At 52.3% G+C, this 20,260-nt stretch overlaps 6 protein-coding genes across 6 annotated transcripts; 3 read left to right on the top strand and 3 right to left on the bottom strand.

The window, feature by feature from the left end:
- Positions 1-2,146: 2,146 nt before the first annotated feature.
- Positions 2,147-3,106, top strand: AYL99_04390 (hypothetical protein; the record flags this gene model as incomplete). Its single annotated transcript, XM_018835904.1, has 1 exon — positions 2,147-3,106. The coding sequence occupies one exon, from the start codon at positions 2,147-2,149 to the stop codon at positions 3,104-3,106; it is 960 nt and encodes a 319-aa protein (XP_018695554.1).
- A 3,556-nt stretch (positions 3,107-6,662) lies between these two features.
- Positions 6,663-7,565, top strand: AYL99_04389 (hypothetical protein; the record flags this gene model as incomplete). Its single annotated transcript, XM_018835903.1, has 1 exon — positions 6,663-7,565. One exon carries the CDS (start codon positions 6,663-6,665, stop codon positions 7,563-7,565), a length of 903 nt encoding a protein of 300 aa, XP_018695553.1.
- A 1,663-nt stretch (positions 7,566-9,228) lies between these two features.
- On the bottom strand, positions 9,229-10,210 carry AYL99_04388 (hypothetical protein; the record flags this gene model as incomplete). The annotated part of the gene is made up of 3 exons (XM_018835902.1): positions 9,229-9,726; positions 9,828-10,088; positions 10,172-10,210. The coding sequence occupies 3 exons, from the start codon at positions 10,208-10,210 to the stop codon at positions 9,229-9,231; spliced, it is 798 nt and encodes a 265-aa protein (XP_018695552.1).
- Positions 10,211-11,059: 849 nt separating this feature from the next.
- AYL99_04387 (hypothetical protein) lies at positions 11,060-12,486 on the bottom strand (the record flags this gene model as incomplete). The annotated part of the gene is made up of 3 exons (XM_018835901.1): positions 11,060-11,491; positions 11,543-11,685; positions 11,742-12,486. 3 exons carry the CDS (start codon positions 12,484-12,486, stop codon positions 11,060-11,062), a joined length of 1,320 nt encoding a protein of 439 aa, XP_018695551.1.
- Positions 12,487-13,357: 871 nt separating this feature from the next.
- AYL99_04386 (hypothetical protein) lies at positions 13,358-15,112 on the bottom strand (the record flags this gene model as incomplete). The annotated part of the gene is made up of 1 exon (XM_018835900.1): positions 13,358-15,112. One exon carries the CDS (start codon positions 15,110-15,112, stop codon positions 13,358-13,360), a length of 1,755 nt encoding a protein of 584 aa, XP_018695550.1.
- A 1,084-nt stretch (positions 15,113-16,196) lies between these two features.
- Positions 16,197-19,829, top strand: AYL99_04385 (hypothetical protein; the record flags this gene model as incomplete). Its single annotated transcript, XM_018835899.1, has 2 exons — positions 16,197-16,616; positions 16,662-19,829. The coding sequence occupies 2 exons, from the start codon at positions 16,197-16,199 to the stop codon at positions 19,827-19,829; spliced, it is 3,588 nt and encodes a 1,195-aa protein (XP_018695549.1).
- Between the last annotated feature and the right edge of the window lie 431 nt (positions 19,830-20,260).

Raw genomic sequence — 20,260 nt, 5'->3', positions numbered from 1 at the left:
TGTTTCTGGCTGGTGCCATCTCGAGGTGACGATGGCTCACGGAGTGTTGCTGCCGGCAGATGCGTCGTCGGGCACTATTCGGCAGAGCAAAGCAGTTCACGAACAACCCGAATCTGACGAAAGGGGAAGGAGGTCCAGAGGAATATTCCAGAGTAATGGCCTCTGGCAAAGGGACCCTTCGCACACACAACCAGTGCCGTTCCAGATGGGAATCCTCGGTGTGGAAAACTGTGCCCATCTGGCTCCTTCACGCAGTTGGCGATTCTGCACTCTGCTGTTCGAACTCGACAGAAAGACGAAGTAGATGAGTCGTCTTCTATTGTCGAACGAGGTTGGGGTGTGGCTTTCGCAAGGAAACCCGAAGACGTAGGTATTTGTAGACTGCCAGCCCTTGCACCTTTGTCGACCGAAGCTTTCGTGGTAAACGTGCCACCTCAGTAAGTCGGACTCTTTACTTGCCTGCTTCCTTGTATGGCTTCTGTGTCCCAGGTCTTGAACTCACAGCCACTGGGTGTAGTGCTTTCGCCTGTCTGCTGACGGTTTCACGATTCTTGTCAGAATGTCTGGGTGTCTGTTGTTTTTGGACTTCCTCTCTTATCTTGACTTCCAGAATGAAGCTCAATCAGGGCTCAAGAGGGACTTTTAGACAGCAGAGCAGCAAAAAGGCGTTGGCGGCCCCGTTCTTTTCCCCCAACGAGTCTCCACATCCTCGATCTCGAGATTCTGGCATCGATGGCGGCACAATGATATCGGTGGTCGTCGAGAGGATGGGGAGATATGCGTGCCCTGCTACGACATGCGCAGGTAGGTCGTGCAAAAATGCTAGAATGAGAGCGAGAGCCGACAATGTCGGGCTCTCGACTATGTTTCGACTCGTTATCGGAGCTTCAGAGAGGGTTTGTGGCAGGTAAGGTAGACGGTGTCTCCCGGCATTTCGCTACGCAACCTTGGGCCATTCCTGGTCGTTGTCAGATCGCTGCTGGCGGACATCTTTGGCTCACTCACCAGGCGTGTGTCCCGCATTGAGCTCTTCATAAACGACGGTCAGCTTGTGAGAAGAGCAAACAACCTCAAGCCCACCACGCCGGGTTTTGCTGTTTCAACTGCGTACAGCCCCAAGTTTCCAGATTTTGTTCACATCGACCGTGTCCAATCTGATCTTCATCGCGGAAAAGTTCGCTTCGATGTGGGCACGAGGAGCCAGGACGACAAAGTCAAGAGGGAGCGAGGCAAGCGGAGTTCATTTATATTTGCTGTCAAGGCAGGATGGTCAGATCGAAAGGTGTTCGGATTTCTTCACCCGCCTGTCTCTGTGTGGACTTCTACAGTTCGACGACGGTATCTCATTAGTCTGGGCAAGTAAATTGAATGAGAAGAAGACGATTTCCGGCCAAGCTGTCAGTTTGATAAAGTATCGATATTTCGGCCTCCCTTGGTGCCGCGGCTCTGGAGGGAATGCCAGAATGGTGCTGCGAGCTTTTGCCGTCGACGTCCTGGGCCTAGACATGTCAGATCCGCTCTAATACAGGGGGGCCGATTGATCCAGAGAGCTCGTCTCAGGGATCGAGCAGCCGGTCGTCCTGTGCATAACTTACCGTTCAGAACCATACTGTAACCGATGCGATAACGAGATGTGTTACGCCGACTAATCATCTTGCTACGGCTTCCGAAGTGATTGCCGGGCGCCGAGAATGCGGCGACGGTGGTTGAGCAGGGGTGCCAACGCAGCGCAAGTGAACTAGCTGTGTAGCACCCAGGATCAAGCAGGCGTCGACAGGACCTTCTTGCCCCTTTTTGTGGTCGTTGACTTGCCTGCATCAACGCCAAACACAGCCTATACAACTCTTGTCCGAGCTGGTCCATGGGCCTATGCACGATCCTGGACTAGGCAACAACATTGGCAGCCCGTTGATTGGCGAGGTGAAAATACCACGCTAGGGGAAACCACAGGCCGACTCGCACCAAACCGGTGGAACTATATAGACTATCTATACCTTCAGACGACGGAGACAGAGACAGATCAATAAGATGAGTCGCTGTCCATGGAGCAATGGCAGTTTCATCCTTCTTGCGTCCCTTCGACCACTACTACCAAAGAAGCTGATTCATAACAACTGCCCCGAAACGCATTGATTCTGTCCCAGCCATGGCTCCACTCGGCTTCCTCAATGCTGCCGACAATGTCTACAAGTTTGAGCCGGATAAAGACATCCCAGATCTCGCAGGGAAGGTGATCGTCGTGACCGGGGGGAATAGTGGCTGTGGGAAGGAAATGGTCCTGCAACTGGCGAAGCATCTCCCGCAGCGGATATACCTGGCTGCTCGATCGCAAGCCAAGTATGACGAGGCCATGAAGGATATCTCGAGGGCGGCACCCAGCGCGACTGTCACATTTCTGCAATTGGACCTGTCTTCATTGGCGTCTGTCAAGAGAGCCGCAGACCAAGTCCTCGCGGAATCCGACAGGCTCGACATCCTCGCCAACAACGCCGGCATCATGGCGCATCCACACGGCCTCACGGAGGATGGCTACGAGATCCAATTCGGCACCAACCACATGGGCCACGCTCTGTTGACCCGTCTCCTCCTGCCGCTTATGCAACGGACGGCATCGAAGCCAGGATCGGACGTGCGCATCATCAATCTCTCGTCCAGTGGGCACGCGATGGCGTGGGGCGCGGGAATCTATTTCGATCACCTGAAATCGACCGCGGAATCTTACCACCCCACAAGACTCTACGGGCAGTCGAAGCTGGCCAATATCTTGCACGTGAGAGAGCTTGCGAGGCGGTACCCCGAGATCCTCTCAGTGGCAGTCCATCCCGGCCGCGTCGAGACGAATCTGGCCAACGTCGTACTCGACCAGAACAGTTTCAACAGCCGGTTCATGAGACTCTTTGACTTCCTGGCGGGTCCGATGACCGTACAGCAAGGCACGTTGACACAGCTCTGGGCCGCCACCTGGAAGAGGCAGGAGGTCAAAAACGGCGCGTATTACACTCCCATCGGGAAGGAGAACTGCGGGTCCAAGCAGACTCGGGACACAGAACTGGCGAAGAAATTGTGGGAGTGGACCGAGTCTGAGCTGGCGGCAAAGGGATATTAATAACGATATGGTAGAGATCTCCTGGCAAACTTCAGTGACAAGCAGACATCGGTATTCACATTCGGAGTTGTTCCTAAAGCACTTTATCGACTTTGTTGGGTTGTGGATGATGACAGAAAGGGTCGAGAAAGAGCTCCAAATTGGCGAACATGTATCAGGATGCGCCGTGCTTGTGTCGCCGTCAATCTCTTTGTGTTTGTTTCTCGCATCTCTACTGACTTGTAATCATCGAATGCTGGTGAGCAACAGAAGAAAAGTCTTCGGTTCGAACCGTTCTTATTGTTTTGCGATACCGCTGAGGAGACGAATTAAGATGTTTCGGAGAATCCAGAGAGAACGTGAAGCTGCGGCAATGACACTTAAATGGCAAGAACGAATCTCTTTTCTGATCCACTACAACACCTCCGGAATCTTTGCCACTACTTCAAAAAAAAAAAAAGGGTGCCAACTCTGGGTTTCGAACTATGCAAACCAGGAAAAAAAAAACTTGTAGCACTCTTTGAGAAGCGTGTCATCCTTAGTGCAGGGGCCATGCTAATCTTCTCTGTATCGTTTCAAATTGACCACTGGGAGGTATTAGCAAAGGTGCAAAAACCACAAGATTTGGTGAGACTCACAATGTCCATAAAGGACGGCAGAATTCTGTGATTTATAATAATATACAGATGTATTTTCTCCGGTTCCGAGCCGGCAAATTGGCACCTCCTAGGTGGGCCCAACGGGGCTCGGTAGTGTCTCGGCCTCAACAGGAATATCATTTTCTTTTGAAAAGGGCCCCCGTGCGGGCGATATCAATAAGACAGCATTGCTGAGCTACGTATATGATGGTTGCTTCCACCAGTAATGCAAAGCTACAGGGAAACGCGTTCGCGTTGTTGCGTTTGCTCCTGTTGGTTTGAAGAAAGAAGCCAGTGTGTCTGGAGAACCTGTCTTATATGTACGAGTACAAGGTCGGTAGACACCCACCAGAAATTGAGCATGCTGGCCAACTCCCCAACTCCCCTCCCGTTGATCTCGTCGACTAAAGTCCCAGAAACGTTACGTCAAAGGCGATTTCAATGTTAACTTGTGTCGCCATGGCGGAGCCGTGTTTGTCAAGCATCAAGCGATTCGCGACTCGAGGTTGTCCGTGTCAACCCCGGTCTCAAGACACTCCATCTTCAAATTTCCTGCCGCAGTTGTTCACAAGTCCCGCTGCGAGACCCAGTATGCATGAGTCTATCATGCAGCCCTCTTGCCCAGCTTCGGACGCGGAAGCTATCAGTCAGTCCTTCTGGATTGAACAACCAGAGGCAGCGTGGTATTCTTCCGAGGAAGGTACCGCTAAGGGATCAATGCAGAGATTCGTGTCATTGAGGTGTCAACCACGCTGTTGGAATTGATCTGTGGCGCTTCCGCCTCGAAACAAAGTCTGGGCCGCGTGGCTGTGTGCAAGGTCTTCCAGATGTTACATTCGTGGTCGTGATGGCGGGCAATTATGCCGGGCCCGCAGCCGCGGTCTCTGGGCAGCGTCAGTGAGGCCCCCGTAGTTGTGGGCAAACAACGATCGTTCCCAGCTGAGGTCAGAGCTCCAAATTGTAAAATCATCAAAGCCCGACCCGTTCAAATCCCGACACCGAGCGGCAAATTCCTTACGTCAATATCGGTTTTTCTTCTGGCAGAAGCTTTATCAATAGCGAGAGCAGTCTCTAGTTGGTCCTTGCTGAGATCTTCTCCGTACCTGGACTAGGATGCTTCCATGAAGGTCCCAAATGGCCCCATTGTGGGGTAACTTGATTGTCAGTACGAGGCAATATTGTGCTACCTTGTTGGCATCAGTGCGAAATCCTCGTTGGAATCGCCGGGAAGTGGATGAGAGGGTCGCAGATTCCAGGCACCGCTTCCCTCCTGGCGGGGGCGACTTTAGCAAATCCTCCCCCTGACACCAAGCGGCATGGAAACAAAAGGCGATGTTTTCCTACGGCCCGCCTGTTTGGTACCAATCATGTCTCTTGCAGAACGCCAAAAGAGTGATTTCAATACCATGTTCTCCGGACTCCTCTCCTCATTCCCACCCTCCTCGACTGCGCCAGTGTTGCATCCTACTTGCGACCATTTCCGGATTGCTCCACACAGGCCGGGCTCTTAAGCTCCTCCAGCCTACCACCCAAGGGTTGATCTCGAAGGCCATGAGCATTCACGGCATCAAACAATCGTAGCACGATGAAGTGGAGCCGAACTACCAACCTCGGAGGCTTTGCGTGGAATTTGCCGTCAGCGACGCGGCTATCGATGCAAAAAGGGGCCAGCTGAGTTACCACAGACTAATTACAGTGGATCGGGGTGACTAGATCTGCGTTCCTTCACAGCAGTCAAATTCAATGACCTTCCAGTGACGGCTAGCTTGGCTCGAAATGACGACTTCGAAACGTGCTGGTTAATTATTACATACACGTGCTTCTGGAGGGATTCTGGGGTGCTAGCCCCAAATCCTTGTGACGAGCCTCGGAAGTTCTATCTGGGCGGCGCCACAAGCTGAAGCTGGTGGCGAGTAAGATCCCAAGAGCGAAGCGAAGAATCCGGTCACTCAAAGCTTGCTTGCAGCTGAAGTTTCCACCACGGCTTCGATTTCGATCGCCACAACATTGCCGAAACAGCTCAGAGATCACATCAGGATAGTTGGCCACATACCGATCACATCTGATGCCATAATGCCGGGATGCCACCAGCTGAGGAATACGACAGAAGCAAGCACAGGCGCAAGCACCAGCAGGTCCCGCCCTTATCGAAAATGTGCAGACGGCCTTTCAGTCAGGCGTGGGCCCCAGCTACCAACAGATATTCAAGGGCTAGTGAGTGGAAATGGAGGGGAGCCGCCAACGGTACCCGGCAAGCGGTCAGCTTCCTCCCTGGCTGGCTTCAGACCTCCCTATCCATGATACGCTAGCATCCATGTTTGCAACCACCCTGCACAGCTAACCGGGCAACCTCACCAGGCGCCTGGGGCATCTCAAGGCACCACCACCGGTTGCGGTTCTATGATAGGGTATGGAGTATCTTGGCCATCACAACTCTGCGTCTTGCAGCTGGGTTGTCTGGTCCCGTCCCATCCCATTCGTCATAGAATCTTCAGGGAATGTCGCCTCCCCGAATCTGCCATGGCGCACCTTTCATTGAAAACGTCCTTCAGCTGAAAGGGTCGGCATCTGCAACTTTCCTTCCCTAGCCCAACTACCCCGGTTGCATCTGCTCTACCAGCCGACCCTGGTTCATGGTTTCGGCCGGAGGAGGCGGTGACCCACGCGACTTCTAGATGGTTTTGGCGACATCCGGTTCTAAAGCAAGCGTCGCCTTTTGTTCCATTGGGCGTGCGTTGGTGTTCTGGGGTGTTGAAGCCACTCGGGAACATTGTTCCATTGCTCTTGGCTTGAGACCTTGCCAATCAGGTGTAACTTGTGACGTCCCTTCATGTCCTCGGCTCTTCAACCGTGCCGTCGATTTCGATCTTCGTGCCACCCAAGCGGACCATCTTATATATCTACTGGCTAGCGGATGGTGAATTCGACGTTGGTCACCCATGGATTCGGAGGGCAGCGAAGGGAGCACCAACGTCGATGCTGTCATATCCAAGCAGCAGCGAGTCCGCGACAATCAACGACGGAGCCGTGCTCGTCGTCGGGAGTATCTTGCGGAGCTCGAGAGCCAGTTGCAACAATGCCGCATCACCTGTCGTGAAGCCGAACTGCAACGTGCCGCCTTTGCCGAGCTTCAAGCTGAGAATTCTCGTTTGCGGGATGTTCTGAAAAATGCTGGCATCAATCCTGACAATGTTGAAACCACGCTCCCACGACCTGGTGGGCTTGCGGCAGCCTCTTTCCGACAACTGAAGCCCAAACTTTTCGTCCCCGAGGTCACGAACCCTCCACCCGCTGTGAGCCAGAAACCAGGCGGTAGTGTATGCTGTTCAACACCATCCCCCTCGTCCTACTGCGCACCGCAACATCCTGTGTCCTCTGGAAGCCTTCCACCCTATGACGCCCAGTACAATTATCAGCTCATGGCGGCGTCGACGGCTTCTACGGTCACAATGTCCACGATAGGGCCGCCAAATGGTCTTCCAACCTCGTCCTACGGATGGAACTTCCCGCCGCAAAGCCAAGGGCCACACCCACCCAGCGAGTCTTCATTTTTATGCCACGTGTTTCTTGTGCCGCCGAGCGGACCTCTCTGTGCAGATGACGGCGACAGTATTTCTTGCTCGGTGGCGAAAGACATGATTGCGCAGTACAATCCGACACCAGAAGAGATGGAAAACATTGTAGCCAGGCTTTCAAATCCCTTCAGCCGACCCATATTTCAAGGAGAGCGCTGTCGAGTTAACAGACAAATTCTGTTTCAAATTCTCTACGAGATGAACTCGAAGCAAGACCGTCCATTTGTCAGGGGCCGAGTCACTGATACGGAACAGAATGGGCCGTAGTGACTTCAACATTGTGGAAATTTCTTTCGTATCAGGCTTTTTGACCTGAACCCAATGCCGATGCTGAGCCGTGGCTTACACTATTTCCTTCACTGGTCCCGCGTGGTCGAGATGGCACATTCCTTGTCGCAATCGCAGCGGTAGCCTGAGTAACTGGCCAAAGATTTTCATGGACGAGTAATGCTCTGACCTAGGAATGTTGTTGAATGAATGGACTCGGACGAAGCTGGGATACTGGACGTGATGGCAACCAAACATGAGAACACGAAGACGTATGAGGGAAAACAGGGAAGTGAGAAGTAGTATACTGAGCCAAAACAATATATCCCTATGTAATAGATTGCTGTTTTCACGAGGGATGCAGGACGAACAGCAGGGATGCTACTTCGCTCCTTTGCCGCCGACGTCTGAAGAACAAGCTTCATGGTGGAGGTCGGTGTGCAGGAATCTCGACAGTTTCGAGGCTACGGCTGTGGAAAGGGATCGCTGGTGTCGCCATTACCTTTAGCCGATCTCGTCGCATCCGCAGGAGGGAAAAAGGGGGATGTTGGACGAGCGGTTACGGGTTTGCTGGAAGTTGTAATTGCGCCTTCGGATATTCATCTTGTTTAATTGGTTAAACTATAGCGATAAGCTTATCTTCTTAAGGCAAGGGCTAGCGGGGCACAAAAGTGGATCTTCCCTCTACTAGTCAAAGTGAACTAACCGTTTACGTGTTAGTCATCAACTAAATCAAGTTTTCTCCTTTGTCCATTACTGCATATTACAGCCCATGCCTCACCCTTCACTTGGACTCCCTTCCTGGGATCTGTGTCTGCACCGTCAGCCTCAATGTGCACCTTGACCAGGATTCTTTGCGTCGCACATATAGACACGGCTTCTATGACACCACTCTCCGCGACTGTTCCTCCTACTCACACGCCATGCCTGGTAAGCAGCAAGGACACGACGCCGCACTGCCGACAGAGTCTGGTCTTCAAAGTCTCGTGGGCTTTCCTTTTTCCCATCTCACACAGAGAAGCGCCTGAGAAGCCACACTTGCCTCTTCCCTTGGCTGGCTCAGACCCGCTGGCTCCTGTATTTTTCCCCAATTCAACTCTTTGCTTGCAGCCACATCATTGTTCTGGCAAAGTGAGCACAGCTACCTGTCATGTGGCCAGACGATGGATAGACGTTGGATTGACTGGGAAAGACATCAGCGAGGTGATTAACTTGCCTTATTATTATTCTAACATTATTCCTGGGCGAGCACGGTGGGCGACGACTTCTAGTCCCAGCTGGCCGCCTGTGCAGCTCTGGTTGGAGAAAGAGACTTTTGTCTGCATCCCTCCCTGTCTGAGCATACTGTCCCCTCCCACTCAGCATTGACACCAATTCTGGGAATGGATCAGACAAACTATGTTGCGCAGGCTTGGCTATACCGGACCTGGAGTGGAGTCCCTGAACTGGAGAGCCACGGGATTGTGTCTTGGCCTCCGCGGACTTCATGTACTCTGCCATCCCAAAGGAGACTGATTCGAGCTTGAGTGTTTAGGACAGTCCGAGTGTTACAACAGTATCCGCGAAGGGAGTTTCCTGTCGTAAGCTTGCGTAGCAAGTCTCTTCGCCTGTGGCTGGCATGTTCACCTGAGACGACGTTTGCTAATAAGCTATCGAAGACAATTTACAGTTCGACTCTCCCAGGTCCCCACCTGCTCCTCAGGAATGGCACACCGAAATACCAGATCGTCGCACAAGCAGCAATTCCCGCAGCCCACATCACGCAGCCGATGGCAGCTCCTGCCAGAAACCACCTCCTCAGATCCTCCTTTGCAAAAAGCCTAGGATATTCTTGGCCCGAGGGCACTTCTTTTCCGAGGAATTCGCAAAGTCGCTCCCACCCTTCTCCTGCGCGGTACTCCAATAGCCTTTCCTTGGGGACAACCCTGCGACAATACTCGTTGTGGCGGTAGTAGATGTCCGTGCTGGGCGTGCGGTAAACGGTCGCATTGTACAATTGGCGGTTTTGTTCTTCCCATTTCGGTGCAATTTGAAGGACCAGAAGACGCGTCGAGGGGAACATCCAGGTGGCAATGTACCACAATGGTGAGTAGGTGAGATCGAGCGTTTTGGAGAAGGATTCCCGCCATTGCTGTGCGGAGTTGCGGGTGGACAGAATGACCTGCACGGGAGGGAGGATAGTGAGGATGGGATTCGCAATGACAAGACGAGAACAAGATGACCAGCCCAATCCGTGGCCAGTTGACTCCTCGACGGGCTTACCTTTGCGTCGGGATACGCCTCAACAAAGTCTTCTACCATGATACTTGCCGGAAAATCGACGACTGCTTTATAGCCTTTCAAGAGATCACGGATCATGGCGTGCTTTTTGGCCTTGTTGGTTTCATTCCACGCCTCCATCCATCTTTGGCCACGCCCGTTTGCATCGCTCAGCCAGTCGCTGACCATGTGATGACATGGATTGTATCCCAGTATCTGGAGCGCCCCCTGCAGCGAGGAGGTTCCTGTTCGCGGAAGACCGATCTAGGACCGAGGTTGCACGTGTTAGGGTCAAGGTTGCGAAACAAGAACTGCTACATCGGCAAGACGAAGATGGGAAAGCTTACCCCGATCACTTCGATGGTGTCATCAGCCTTGTCCGACATGACACCAAGCTGATGTCGTGGTTCTCAAAGCCTCTCAAATCCTTCGCATGCCTGAATTCAAGCATTCGGCTGAGGAAGGAGAAGTCAGCAGGGATTGAGCTTTCCTTTTCAACGTTCTTGAATTCATCGGTGATGGGGCCAATTTTCGGTCTTGAAACTGCGGCTGAAAACCTAGGCTGTTAGACCGAGCCATAAGAGCCATAGGAAATCCAGGAGAAGCGGCTGCCTCGTGTTCGTGAACGTCGAGACTCTCACAACAATGGGAAGACGCGGATAAGCAAGGCGCACTCGGCGCCACACTCCAGACCGCTTCTTGGCAGAGAAGCTCGAGGGTGGTCGACACTTGTGAGGCTCGCCGTTACCGAATCGGCTTTGCCAGCCATGGTTGATGCAGGAAACGTCAAAAGGACAGCTGCTCCCTCAGACTTTGGAGTTGGGCCAATGGTTGAGTCGGTTCGCCCCCCGTTTTGCAAGCGAGCCGTGTTTGCCAAGCATGAAGCGATTCGTGACCCTGTAAGGCTTGCTGGGTCTTGTTGGAGCTTATCTGACGGTATATACACAGTGGTTCTCGCTTGGCTTCGTTAGCCAGCAGCCGAATGTTGGTTGGGGCGCGTGCAGTGTCAAAGGGGGTCAACTGTGAGCTGGTAGCGGAGACATGGCAGTCCGCGACTAGTGCAACTACAATGGCCGAGCTGTTGGCTGGATCGATCAACCCAACCCACACAGGTACAGATACCCGGTGAACATCTTCGAACTGGGAAGCACAAGGATCAATATCAAATGCGCCGACACTAAAGGCTGCCCCACTGCAGGCTGCTGCAGAGGTACACCGGCACACGGATCAATTGACTATATTTTTGCGAGAACACTATTACCCATTTTCAGCCCCACCCGCGGGCTGATCGCGTGGGTTTGCGGAGTGCTCGGCTGCTCTGGATGGGCGTTCCGTGCGCCCTCATTGACAATCCATTCCTTGACACACTCGACGAACCGATCGATCTGCTCAACGGTGTTCCCCGCATGGAGGCAGACCCTCACACGCTCCGTGCCTTCAGGAACGGTCGGCGCGACGACCGGGCGCACGATGAACCCGGCCGACTGACAGTACGAGGCCAATGACCGAGGATTGGGGCTCAGGATGGCGAAAATGGGCGACTCGGGACACGTGGTCGGCAGAGACACCAGAGTCTTCGACACGGGCCCACTTTCGGCGACGACAGGTGCCAAGCTCTGTAACCGGGTGTAGAGGTGATCGATCAGATGATAGAGGTTTGCAGCAAGCTGGCAGATGTTAGCTGAGGCAGGGTACAGAGAGAGTCGGACGCTTCATACCAGATTCGCTTTACCTATTTTGAGCCAATCGTATGCCGTCTGGATCGCGAGGAGGGAAGGGTATGACATGAAGGTTGTGTATATCAGTGGTCGTGCATAGTTGATGAGAAAGAGACGGATGACAGGAGAGCACAGGACGATTGCTACAATCTCGTCAGCCAAACAGGCATGCATTAGCAGTGGTTGTCGGGTTACTCACCGCCGTTGCAGGCAAGCGCTTTCCCGAAGGTATGGAGGCGGATGGAAACACGCTTTTCCAGGCCCAGTTCACAGACTCTGCCGGAGCCGTTGGGCCCATAGACGCCAGTCGCGTGGGCCTCATCGACCACCAAATGGGCGTTGTTGCGAGGCAACATGGCTTCGATCAAATCGACAATCTCGGTCAGAGGGGCGAGATCACCTTCCATGCTGTAGACGGTCTCCACGGCGACAAAAATGGTCTGACTCGGACTCGACGAGGAAAATCGCTGCAGGATCCGACTCAGGTCTTCCACGTCGTTGTGCTTGAAGGGGATTTGTTGCTTTGCCCTGCATTGCCTCATGCCGTCGTGGACACTGGCGTGGATGAGTTCGTCGTAGATGATGACATCCCCCGGCTGAGGAAGGAACGTGAAGATGCTGACGTTGGCATCAAAGCCCGAGTTCGTCAGGAGGCCAGCCTCGGCGCCATGAAAAGCAGCAAGGTCCCGCTCGAGGCTCTCGGCCAATTCAGAGTTGCCGTCCAGCAGCCTGGAGCCCGTTGATCCAATGGGCGTATGGCTCCTATTCAGCCCCGCCAGGTAATCATCCTGGAACTCTTTGTTGGTCGACAGCGACAAGAAATCGTTGGAGGAGAAGTCGACGGAGCCGGGAGGGCTCGACTTGAGGATGCGGAGCTTTGACTGAGCTCGACGCTTCTCCAGGAGAGCAGACAGGCGCTTTTCCAATGGGGACGATGATGGCATGGCTGGAGACTGACTGTACGGGACAGGTGGCTCTCCTGATTTCTTCACAGTAAACCCGTCTCTGGTTGTAGCCGGGGGTTAGTTAAGGGAGGGAGAAATGAAATAATAATGTTGGGTCAACAAGTTTGAGGCCGATGGATAGCCCGCCCCGGCGTTCAATCGAAATCCCCCGAAAAAGGGAAGGTGGCGCGGGATAGGGAGTTTTCGGTATCCAATCGGAGAGTCGGAATGTCCCGGAACAATCAAAAGCGGGCCGTGGCTTGGCGGCCGAGGTTGTAGCTGTCGCAATGTCAAAGTTCCTCCGTGGTCAGACGAACGCCGCGGGTGTACCGAGTAAGTCGATCCTTCCTCCACTATATCCTAATTTGTGGTCAGCATCATACTCGTCGCTCGGCAGACTTGTCACCTTCACTTTGATACGCCCGAGGCCACAACTGAGCTCGAGCCGATGTATGAATAGGGGCCTCACGAGAGCGTGCGTTGTGGATGGTAATCAAGTTATTGAGCTGGATCTGCGCCATACCGCTTCTCCCCCAGTGGTCCCGACGCGCTTGGTCGCGCATTGAGGGAGCTCGTGGTACAACAGTCTCAGCACACCAATGAAGACCGTGACCATGAGGAGGACAACTTCGAGCGTGACGGTGAGAGAAACGTGTTCGTCTACGGGTGAGTCGGGCAGTGTGTCCATATGGAGGAAGTAAACAGGTCGAGAGAAGAACTATAGCAGGTTGACAGAGAACAAATCAATGAGAATTTTGATGTCTTGAAGAAAGTACGAACACTGTCGGAACTTCTACATGGAATTATCTACGAGCATCATCGCCTGTGTTGTACTGTCCAGGTCTCTCTGCTAGAAGACGTGAATCGAGGCTCACGTCGACGCTGCCGGCTTTTTCGCTTTCCTTTCACGATAAACCAGTCCTAGCATGAGATCTCCAGCATTCGTGAATATTGGGTCCTTCATGTCAAAGGTCCCGCCGCCAGGGAAGACGAATCGCTTTTGCCCATTCAAGCCATCTTGGATTTTGCTGGTGAAAGAGCTGGTGTCTGTCATCTTGTTGACGATGGTGCTTTTGAGAAGGTCCTGATATCTGTCCCATTTGGTTTTCTCGTCGTCCGGCTCGTCACTACCCACACCGTGAATCACCTTGCCCTTGTCCGTTATTGTTGAGGTGAGGTCCTGTGCTCCTTTCTCATACTCCACATGTGCGGTCAGCTCTGCGTTCGAGCTGACAGCATCGAGTTGCACAATGTATTTCCAATGAAAGGTTGAGGTCGCGTCAAAGACATAGCTTTCGTGCGTCCACTTGGTGACCGTCTGGATAACTTGTCGAATTTCAAACTTTCCAGTCGCCGGGATGGCTGCTATCACCGTTGTCATGACCGAGTCGACATTGATAGCGACGTTGTAAAGATCCGCCTTGCCGCCTTCGAACCACCTCACGTTGCTGTGGGTGGCTTGCAGGAGAGATTTGTACAACCAATGGTTCTCAGCAGTCTTTTCCCAGCCCTTTGGGGTGGTCCACGCAGGCAAGAAATCCCTCTTGGGCTTCATTTGTGCCACCCGGTCATCGGCGTCCCACGTCTGCCGCCTGGCCAAAGGCTCCGCAAAGCGAGTGGCTGCTACATGGAGTGGCTCTACCAATTTGCCGATGAATTCTTTCTGGAATATTTCGCTCGACATGGCCATCGTACCTCCAATACTGTCGTAGAACCAATTTCCGCTCCAAGCCAGGTCGTTGGAAGGGAACCTTGGAGGCACGATTTTCCCTCTCGCAACTTCTTCTGGGCTCTCCGTATAACACATTTCGGTGAAGAGAAAAGCGTTGTATGGGTCCGCAGGGTCACCAGGAGATGCTGCATCGGGCTTATTTGCGATCGTCTGAAACTGAACAGCTGCAGGCGTGAATGATGGCGGAACCTTCGGATCACCTATCTTTTCCAACAACTGACCGCGTGAGGCGTCACCAGGCACATCGACCTTGAGAGTATAGCCGAGGACATTGTGCGATTGCCCGGGGTCGGCACTGGCTAGAGACAATAGCCACTTCTCAATAAATTGTGACATTACGGTTTTGGCATCAAGCAATGCCTCTTTATCGGACGCCAGCGATGGGAACTTGGACTTGTCCCAGTTGAAAGTCAACAGATTTGCTGTTCCGAAGACCACCACAAGCTGGTCCACGCTATATGCGTTTGTCTTCATGACGATTTTTTGGATATCCTCTGGTAATTGTGCTGCTTTCTGCATGGAAAAGTTGACAAAGAACACGAGCTTCCATCCCTCGGCTGAGAATGACTTGGGCATCAAATGACGCCTGTCATTGGGATCTTGGACCAGACCCGTGTACTTTGCACCTGGCGTAAACTCTATGGTGTAGAGAGCTTGGTCAGCTTTGTCCGCATCAATGAGCTCAATGGTTGGGGGCAGGATTTTGCCCTTGAGAGTGTTGTCAGGGTCATGTTCTGGCCCCAGGGATGCTTGAAAGTCGCACAGTTTTGGATTGTTGACCGTGAAGTGATACTTCAGTGCTTGATTGATGTTCGTCTGCGACAAAGCAATGACTTGATGGTAGCCCTGTAGAGTGATTCCCATGCGGGACTTCCCATCTTTGGTGCCAGCCATTGTTCTCTGCTATCTCAATCGAGAGGTTAAAGGATCGGAGATGACCAGGAGTAGTCGCAGGATACATCCTTATATTGTGTCAAATCTCCAGTTTGTGGGAGCGAAACAGTATCTTTCCGATGTCGCACTGAATTTGATGCATGGCCTTCAAGCTGCAGGAGCAGCTGAAGAACGGCTGCAGAGTAGCTGAAGCGTTGTGTACTACGTGGTTTTGATGTGGCTGTCGTTAGTATGTTGCCCCGAGATGAAATTGTCTGCAATGGCCGTCGGTAAGCACCTTAGCAAGCATCTCGCCTCTACTAGGCACTCAACGTGCTTCTCTCGGAACGTTCGAGCCTTACAATAGTGGCCACGTGAGTACCAACCTCTTCTTTCAAGACCCGCATCCCTATTGAGGCGTCGAAATATCCAGCTGAGGTTAAGTCTCGGTGTCTTTGAGGCGTCCAAAATGACCAGCTGAGGGTGAGTCTCGGTGCCTTGTGGCGACTCTCGCAGAACCGCATTTGATTCGAGACATGCTCAAGATCCCCACGTTGTATCTCAAGCGAGCCAATATACATATAAACACTAACGCAATACGGATAGCGCATAAAAGACTCATCCAGATCCCACACTTCATGATGCTAACCGTGGTGGTCGATACTTTCCCATGAAGATACTGCAGACTCGATGCGCCACTTGAGCTGAAGATGGGACTGAACATGCAGAGGCCAGAATCTGTCTGGTATGCAAAGCAGTCGAAACATTTCATGCCGCTGTCCTCAAAAGCCTAGACCGGGCGGGACTCGCCGGCACTTCCCTCACTGCCACGTACGCCAGACTAATGCAGCTCTATCACACCAAATGCAGCTGTCTCCCACCAGATGCAGATGTACGGACATGGCGAGCTGAAGAGCTGGTGCGCCATGCAGTGGGAGATGCATTCAGAACCGTGGCAACAATAGCGATGTCGGTGAAGCGGCCTGAAGGATTAATTTGATGTTTGACATGTCGAAGAGCCAAACTATATATCCCGCGCGATATTGCTCCTGCAACCAGGCACTATCTGTCGCATCTGGTAACGTATTGGTTCTTGGTATTCAACATGGCCAAAGTATCAGCCCAGTGCGAGTACATGACCAATGCTTTCCCTGCTGGTCAGGTCAAACCACGTGGCAGTTTTGCCGTGGCTCTCGACGACAAAGGAGAGCACCTAATCTTCACCAAAGATGAACGTGATCGGTTATGTCTGATCTTGAAAGGAAACGAAGGCCACAATGAGTTGGTAGATCTCTCTCACAAATTGGGATTTTCCAAGCAACAGTTGGTCCGAACCTTTGCAGTTTCACAGAATGGCAATGGCACTATTCACCTGGTTATTGCCATACAAGAGGACGGCAAAGCTGACCAGCTTTTTGTCCTTCAACCAATGTCGGCTAAAAGGGAGGATTGGATCGCATTATCAGGTACCAGCGCTTTCTACAAGGGTCCTCAATGGGACATCACTATCAAAGAAATCTTGCTTGTGTGTATGACCCAGAGGTTGCGTTCAAAACTAACTCGGCTTTAGGGAACGAGCAACGATGGATCTGGACCAACCAAATCCTACCCACAAATCCATCTAGTCCATCAACAGCGGACTCTGGTAACAGAAGACATATGGATTCTGATTGTCAATTCTGGTACACGGACCTGGGCTAACCCGCACAAATTCGAGATGCCTGTCAATGCCGGTCAGATTGTCTCCAAATGCATTGCCAACCTCCCAATGTACCGTGGTATGTTTGTGCTTTACAAGGAGAGTAAACACATTAGCTCAAAGTTATCCATGCGGTTTGTGGGACTCGATCCAGAGGAAGCAACACCTGTTCTCAAGAGCATTGAGCAGATCGTCCCCGCCGACGCAAATCAGATAGCATCGTTTGATAACGGTAACGGATTTACAGATCTGTTGATTGGAGGAAAACAACTCTCCTGGGTAGGAGCTCAAGGTTGCGTTGAGGGAAACACAGAACCAATCACGCTGGACACGTCGGATGCCTACGTCGACGTCAAACAGCTCCATGTCTCTCAAACGAAAGAATGGTTATCAGTATGGTCTTTGACAGCATCAGCCACACTTTCGTACCAGGAATTCGACGCAAGAACGACTTTTGTTGAACCCATGCCGAGGACTCCGCCAATCCCGCTTTTGCTTGGGGACTCTACGAGCGATAGATTCGCCACAGTCCAAAGTCTGCGGCTTGGCCAAAAGCTATTCGTCATCAATCGGACTGGAGGTATGGTCATGTTAGAACAGGACAATCAGACTGCGTTGTGGCATGCTCCGGTCGAGGTTCTCATCCCAGAAATTGACGAGATGACTGAATTCGATTCCTACACCATCAAGATCCTGGTGCAAGATTCGAAAACCGACGATAACTTGGTGAATAGTCCCTTCAAGTTGAGATGCTCAACCACTGCGGAGATGCTCGTCAACGGTAAATCAAAACGGGGCAGCCCTGAGGGCGTGGAGGTCAGCACAGACGCTTCCGGAGCCATCACAGTCATTCTCCGTAGTGACGAGTCACTTGCTGCACCTATCTTGACGCTTGAGGATCTGAACTCACAATCAAAACGCATAACCAACGGCCCGTATAAGATTGACCCCAGCAACAAGCTTTTCAACAAGCTGGCGGACGTCAAAAACTCCGACGATTTGAAAAGCTTGAAACTACCAGACGGCACGTTCCTGGTCAAGTCCGACGCAAGCAAGGACGATCTTGAATCAGCATATGGAGCTCTCAAGAGTCTTGGGGAAGCTCGAAAATCTCTGGCTGCAGGCAAACCTATTGAGACAACCAAACCTTTTACTGGTCAATCAAACATGATGTCAGCAAGGTCTTTCTTGGGCGATATTGGAGACTTTTTCGGTAACGTTGGGAGGCGTGTCTGGGGTGGACTCAAAACGATTGGCGAAAAAATCAAACAGGGCGCTAAATGGGCCTTCGAGAAAGTCGGCGAAGCATGGAAGTTCGTGGTTCGCATTGCTGGGAAAGTATGGGATTTCGTCGTCGAAACCGTTCAGCACGTTGTGGCTGTGGTGCAAAAGGTGCTTGAGACAATCGTTGACGGTGTCAAGAAGGTTCTTGACTTCATCAAGTTTCTCTTCGAATGGGACGACATCTTGGACGTCAAAAACATGATCGTCAATCTTACCACCCAAGGGCTTCTTTGGGGCGTTGATGCGGTCGCTTTGCTCGAGGAAAACACCAATGAATTCTTCGAAGATCTCAAGACAAAGGTACGAGCATTGAAAGGTCAGAAGCTGCCCCCCGATATAGGAGGACAGAGGGCCGGTAAGAATCCAGACGCTCTTCAGAAAGCAAAATCTGAGCAAGATACCTCCAAAGAAGACGACGCCATTAATTCACCACAGGCCAGCTATGGGAGCTACCATTTGTCCCATAGTGGTGGCCCACAAGATTCCTCGAAGGGCGATTCGCCCATTGATCGGATCCTCGCTCGTGTTTCGAATCTCGGGAATCAGATGGAACAATTGATGACCCGGCTGATATCGAATTTCGGGGATGTATTCAAGACTAGTACACCGAGTCTTGACCAGATCTTCGCCAAACTCGGCATTGATTTGCTCGAAGACCTCCTCGGGCTAATCCAGGCTGTCATAGCCGCAATCCTTGGTGCATTCAGCGAAATATTGCTGCTCTTCACAGATGGTATCAACCAACCAATCCAGATCCCCATCCTGTCGGCGCTGTACAAAAAGATCTCGCGCGGCAGCCAGATGACAATTTTGGACGTTGTTGCGTTGCTGCTGGCGATACCCGCTACGATTCTCTTCAAGATTGTGACCGGCAAAAAGCCCAAAGACATGGAAGGTGTAGGGTCACTGACCCAGCGAGATGCACATCGCGGAGAGCTCGATCAACGTATGGGCCGTGTTCGACAGCAGGGGAATGCTGCGATATTCGAGGACAAGTCGCAATTCCGCCCGAGAACGGTAGAGTCGACAACAACACATGTTGTGAGTAAGAGAATTATGGCCAACTCGCCTAGTCCGAAGGTGTCCAGTGAGAGACGGACAGCCATTGAAGCAAATCAGAAGCGGTTCATAGCTTCCAGCAGCATCTGTGCAAACGTTTTGAAGCTTGGGATTCCCATCGGCGGCTTCTTGTTCTACGGTCTCTGGTCCTGGCCCAAAACCTTCGTCTCCGAAGGGACCTATAGCTTCAAAAAGTGTCTTGTGAGCGCCGCACTCAAGTTGGTTGTTTGGCTCGGACAGTTCGCGTCCATTGCCAAAATCAAGAAGGAGGACATTCTGAATGGGACCTTCAGCTTCAAGAAGATATGGGATGAAGATCCGTGGTTTGCCAAACGCTTCGTCATGTGGGTCATTGGGGCCATTCCCGTGTTTGGAGCCCTTGCGGGTAAGAAGGTATCATACATACTTGGTCTCTTCTCCAACATCGGACAGATGCTCATGCTCGCCATTCTCCACATCGAATCGTGGGCAGCCAGCGCCGGATACAGCGTGTACTTGGCCGTGGAGGAATGGATCAAGATTGCGGGAAAGACGTGCACCAACATTGGAGGTCTGCTGCAAGGGTCTGATGGTTTTACCACCAATACCGTCGCCCTGGCACTCACGACAGGTGCAACAATGATGACTGCAACGCGAGTGATTCTTGAGTGGTCGGGGAAGAGAGATATCCTATGTACAGGGCTGGACCTCATCTGAGACCGGCTTTGATGTTAGGAAAGGGGGCCGGGGTTATGAGAAGGTTCGCCAAAACACCTCTCCGATCACAGTGTCTAGCTTCGTATACAAAGAGAGACAATCAATGATGTTGATATGACCTTTTCCTGTGCTACCTGGCGTGACTTGAGACGGTCAGGAAGAGCAAAGAAGACATGGACATGCAGTATCGGGTGACGATGCTCGCTCAACCACAGATGGCAGCAATGGGGGTTGACTTTCACCCAATCTTCAGGCTCACCCGTCTGGGCATTGTGGCAGAGCATATGTTGACCCCAGTCACCCTTGAACAGCTGCAACAGGTGCCCACAACTTCTGGTAAGGGGTTAGCGCTACATGCTATTGCTAGGCGTCTTGGCCCCCACGAGCCGGCGGTGAGTACAGGGCGGCATCACCTCCGTCCTAATCCGGGG

This window comes from Fonsecaea erecta, assembly GCF_001651985.1.
Source record: "Fonsecaea erecta strain CBS 125763 chromosome Unknown Scaff3, whole genome shotgun sequence".
Classification (NCBI taxonomy): Eukaryota; Fungi; Ascomycota; class Eurotiomycetes; order Chaetothyriales; family Herpotrichiellaceae; genus Fonsecaea; species Fonsecaea erecta.
This window is presented reverse-complemented; position numbering and strand designations above follow the sequence as displayed.